Source organism: Chrysochloris asiatica, unplaced genomic scaffold (genome assembly GCF_000296735.1).
Source record: "Chrysochloris asiatica unplaced genomic scaffold, ChrAsi1.0 scaffold00289, whole genome shotgun sequence".
NCBI lineage: Eukaryota > Metazoa > Chordata > Mammalia > Afrosoricida > Chrysochloridae > Chrysochloris > Chrysochloris asiatica.
In genome coordinates, this window is record NW_006408807.1 from 238,497 (window position 1) to 244,006 (window position 5,510).

The window sequence follows — 5,510 nt, forward strand, 5'->3', positions numbered from 1 at the left end:
GACTGTGTGCTGAAGACCTGGGAGGTACGGGGGAAGGATTGCATGGACGGGATTGTAACCATGGCAATGAGATGATATACGATAGAATGAATGTAAAACTAATGTTCTCCCATGTAAACTACCACATAATTCACAATAAAACATTTAAGAAGAAAAAAAGATATATATTCTAGAAGTTGATTCCTAACTATCCACCCAGGTCTCCCTCATCAACATGGCGAGGTTCCAAAGACCAGGATGTTATATGAAACTTGGCATTATGCAGAACTGGAGGATGACTACATGAGATCACAAACAAATCTGTTTGGGAAGACATACAATCAGAATGTTCCACAGAAGCACAGCTGCTGAGACTTTGTCTCTCGTACTTTGAACATATTATCTGGAGGGACCAGTACCTGAATAAAGTCATTATGTTTGGAAAAGCAGAAGGCAGCAAAAAAGGAAGATGCCGTACCAAGAAGGACCGACACAGTGGCAGCAGCAATGGGTTCCAGCATAGCAACAACCGTGAGGATTACACAGCACCAGGCAGTGTGTGGATCTGTTGTGCACGGGGTCACCATGAGTCAGCACCAACGCAACAGCACCGAGGAACAGCATATTTTTGACTATTGTTGTAAATGTGAAATGCCAGATAGTAGGCTACACACAAATTACAACGCCGACTTGAAGGCCAAAGCGGATAACTCTACAAGCATTTTTCTCTTTCACTTCAACTATTGAAGTCTTTCCAATTTAACTGGTTCTTGAAAGGCTGTATGTTTCTTATTCCAGTATGCTTGGTTCTGAGCTAAATAGCTACTACTGTACTAAGTCTGTGACAATATATCATAAAAATACATAATGACTTTTAAAACTCATTTACTGAAAACTCATCACTTTTCATTTTAACCCTGACTTGTGCTGTCAGAAATTAATATACTTAAAAGATCAGCAAATCTTTACGTACTATCAGAAAAGAAGATTGGGACCAGGGAGACATGTAGCTGGTGTCTACTTCCCTTTCCAGTATCACAGCTTCTTAGGCTACAAGGAATTGCTACAGATAAAGTCTGAACTTTTTCATAGGCTTCATATTTTCAGAGCAAATTAGTACTGATTCAAAACTACTGCCAGAGGAAAGTTACTCCTCACCTTCCACTGAGCTTTCATGGTGGACGAAACAAGGGAGAATCGCTGCTAGAGCAATACAGACTCAGGGTGGCTGGTGGTCCCCCATCTATTCTTTGTCCTGGCGGTGTTGTTACTAAGTGCTGTTGAGGAGTGGCTGGTGGGTTTGAACCACTGACCTTGCAGTTAGCAGTATTAATCTAAACAATGCCCTAGCAGGACTCCAAGTGTTATCCCTGGGCCATACTCGAGGAAGAATGCTTATCAATCTATAATACATAAAGCCACAGGAAAAAAAAAGGTAAGCACTAATGCCTCTCAATTCCTTGGTCTGGCTCTTGAAGCCCTCCTGAACACAGACAGACCATCTCCCCTTTTTCTTTGTCTTGCCTGGCACAGCCTCCAATTTCAAACCCTAACTCATGCCATCCTCTCTGGCTGAAATGCTGCTCTTTCACCTCCCCACCACCTGGAAATCTAGTCCTTCTGTCTTTACCCAACTGAAGGCTCATCCTTAAAGCTTTTCTGTGTAATCTTATGCCAGTAAGCACTTGCTTGTCTGGACTTTCAGAAGGCGCTCAAATGTGTGTGAACTAAAGCAGTACTCGTTTACTGTCATCACAGCTTGTAGGAATATTAAGACTCAAAGCAGTCATGAAAGAACAGAGAGACAGTCCTCAAAGGGCAGTACTGAGATTTCTTTGAAAACATTACTGGACTCTTTGTTGTTGCTGTTAAGTGCCACCGAGTCGGGTCCAACTCCTAGTAACCCTTTTAGGGTTTTTAAGCAACTAGTGGGTTTAAACTGACAACCTTGTAGCTGGCAGTTCTGTGCTTATCTTACTCCACCATACCAGGATGCCTAGATTAGCTATTAATAACACATTTAGATGCCTGGGACAATTCTATTAACATCAACTCACAAAATTGGTTTAGCTATGTAGTTCTAAAAACCTGAGTCAAAAACTCATCTGTATAATACTCCATTCCACAGGCTGGGAAATTACTGCCTGGATGGTGGTCTGGTATAACGGCCCTAGAGGTAACAGAAGTTTCTAAATCTTTTAGAGTTGCTTCAAAAAGACAAATACATGTCAGAGAACTACGTAGCACACAAACCTAAAATATTTACTGTTAAGCCTTTTACAGAAAAAGTTTGTTGACCTCTGTTCTATTCTTAAGGCAGGACTCAAGAACTTAACCTACATATTACTTAATATCCTCAAATTCAAAAACAAATCAAAGGATTCAATTATTAGGCTGTTAGCAGCAATTTCTCCTATTTTTCCCAGTATCTACCCCACCACTCCAGCTATATCAGAGATGTCAACCCCTCTCAATCAGTAACTTACCTGTTCTGCTTTTTCTGGCTCAGTGTTTAGTGACGGCTCCTCTACTTCTTCATCATATACCCGCTAAATATGGAAGAAAAAATCATTTTCAAAAGGTCAAAACACAATTTGGAATAACAGATTATAATGTAAGGTTTCATTAAACAATAAAGAAAGACAAAGACAGGACAGAAAATGATTGTTCAACAAATGCTATAGCCACTAGTTACAGATAAATAACAGAACCAAAACCTCACTGGGGAGGAAAAAAGATACAAATGACTAGGAGACACAAAAAAAGTTCAACTGATTGTTGACCAACGTATTGCAAAAGCCAAGAAGACAGCAGTTTGGACCCCTTGTTTAGACTGCTTCTGCGGAGATGGGCAGTGATACAGGCCGTCTGACGGGAGAAAACTGGTCAAACTTATCAGCTAAGTAACTGGAATTTTAATGTTTTGAGCAAAGGCAATCATACAGATGCCATTTACTTTCATTGTTTTGCTTAAAATTCTTGATGGGTTTTTATTATCCCACTTCCATTAAAGCCCAGCCCAGAGGCCCCAGATTTGCCAGAAGGCTGGACACATGACTGGCTTTCACCACATGGGCAGGAAGGGCTCTGTTCCAAAGCAGATCACTCAAAATGCAATGCAGTGTGACTGACTTTTATTGTTTTAAAACTTGCAACTGCTTTCTGAACCAGTACCGAAAGTCAATAAGAATGTTATAAAAAGTCAATATAATACAGTGAAGAAAAAATGTTTTGAAACTAGGACAGTGGTAATGTTTGCAAAACTTAGTGAATGTATTAAAAAGCTTTGAACTACACTTTACAGGATGAATTTTATGGTACAAACATTACACTTCAACAATTTTTATATCATACGGTATTATTTTAAGGAGCTCTGGTAGTGTAGTGGTTATGAACTGGGCTGCTAACTACCAGGTCAGCAGTTTGAAACTACCAGCTGTTCCACAGGAGACTGATAAGGTTTTCGGCTCCCATAAAGATTTGCAGCCTCGGAACCCTGTACAGGCTCGCATCAGTCGAAATCAACTCCACAGTACTTAACAACAACAGCGTATATTTTAAAAAGATGTATTTTAAAAGTTTCTCTTCCTGAGATTAAGCTCTTAATCCCCCAACATAACCACCTTAACCTTGGTAAATGTGTTCCTCAGTGTTTTTCCCTTGGCTTTTATGAAAATATATACAGACACATGAACATATTCAGAATTGCTCTACCCTTTCTATTTATCAATAAAAGTGAACTATTAACATCATTCCTCTGCACTGTTTTACCACTTAATGTTCCCATATAGCTTTCTAGGTCAATGCACGTAGCTGCAACACCCTCCTCTTGATAGCTGCGTAACATTCTATGGTATAAAGTCTACCATAGTTAACCCCACAGTTTGTAATGAACACTGGGGAGGTTTCCAGGTTTTGCTGTTATACACAAAGCTGTTCTAAAACATATACACATATACATCCTTGTTGTTAAATTTCAATTAATAGCAACCCTGTTTAAGTTTTTTGAGGAGCATTTGGTGGGTTTGAATGGCTGACCTTGTTTTTGTGGTTAACAGTCCAGTGCTTATCCTACAGCATCACTATGCTGTTGCTGTTGCTAAGTACTATCGGTTCCAACTCACGTCAACCCTGATAGGGTTTCCGAGGCTGTAAATCTTCGTGGGAGCAGAAAGCCCTAATTTTTTTTTTTTCTATAGCCTTCTCCCAAACTAGGATTGCTGAGCCAAAGAACACAGCTGCGTTTTTAATGTACTAGTTATTTTTAGATTGCTGTCCACAGATGCAGAGCAATTTACACCATCGCCAACAATATGTTCAAGTTCCCATTCCCAAGCCTTTGTAAGAGGTGGTTGTTGATCACCTTTTTAAAGCATCTGCCAATTTGCTCAAATAATGTAGTTTTTACAGTTCATATTCTCTAACTTAAGGTTTCTATTTATTGAAACTTACTCTAAGAAAAACAATGATAAATACAGACACAAAGATCTCAAATGCAAATTCATAAATCCTATCCAATTCCAGTCAAAATGCTAGTAGGATTTTCTGTAAAACTGAAACAAAATAATAAACGTATAAGTTGTTGAGTGTGAGAAACCGTGTCAATTCCACAGTGAAAGAAATTATGGATACTCATACTACTGAAACTAATTAGACTGTGATATTGGGGCATAGCAGACAGACTCACTAAAAGGCAGAAGGCAAGAATCAGAGCCACCGTTACAGGTAAGGCTGATTACACAAGCACATGCATTCAGGGACACACACATATTTAGAATAAAAGAACCATCATACAGTGAAAAAAAAACAAAAAAAAAACTGGGCAATTTGTTATTCACATGGAAGAAAAACAAAACCTCACACTACACACATATATATATATATACTCACATATACCCACATGGGTAAACTCCCCAAGTAAAAAGAGGAATAAAAAAGGCAAAGACATAAAAAGACCCCCACCAGAAATGTGTCTAGAGGTAGAGAAAAAAAAAAAAAAAATGCTGTCTTTAAAACAAGTCCAACAAAATACTGAAATCTACCAAGTCTGTGTCAAGGAGCCCTGGTAGGGCCCTGGGCTAGTAAGTGTAAGGTCAGCAGTACAATGCTACCAGCCACTCATCAGGAGAAAGATAAGGCTTTCTGTTCCTATAAAGATTTACAGGCTCAGAAGCCTTATAGGCCACTACAGAATAGGAACGGACTTGACGCCACATAACCACCACCACCAAGTCTGGATAAAGCATATTCATAGTTGTTGTTGTTAAGTACTGTGGAGTTGGTTCCAACTCATAGTGACCCTGCACAGGGTTTCTGAGGCTGTAAATCCTTACAGGAGCAGAAAGCCTCATCTTTCTCCCGCGGAACAGCTGGTAGTTTCAAACCTTGAGGTTAGCAGCCCGATTCATAACCACTACACTATCAGAGTTCCTTATATTCATAGTATAATGATTATTCTCTGTACTGTTCCTTACAAATGAAGCATTCTACTTAAAAACTACATTGGAAATTTCCACTTGAAAGGACCAGCC

At 39.3% G+C, this 5,510-nt stretch overlaps 1 protein-coding gene across 1 annotated transcript in view; it reads right to left on the reverse strand.

Annotated features, from left to right (window-relative positions):
* FAM21A (family with sequence similarity 21, member A) overlaps positions 1-5,510 on the reverse strand; it is a 122,557-nt gene that overhangs the window by 107,692 nt on the left and 9,355 nt on the right. Inside the window, exon 3 of the mRNA XM_006874613.1 lies at positions 2,466-2,528. Coding sequence (XP_006874675.1) covers positions 2,466-2,528 — 63 coding nt within the window. The remainder of the gene's footprint in view (positions 1-2,465; positions 2,529-5,510) is intronic.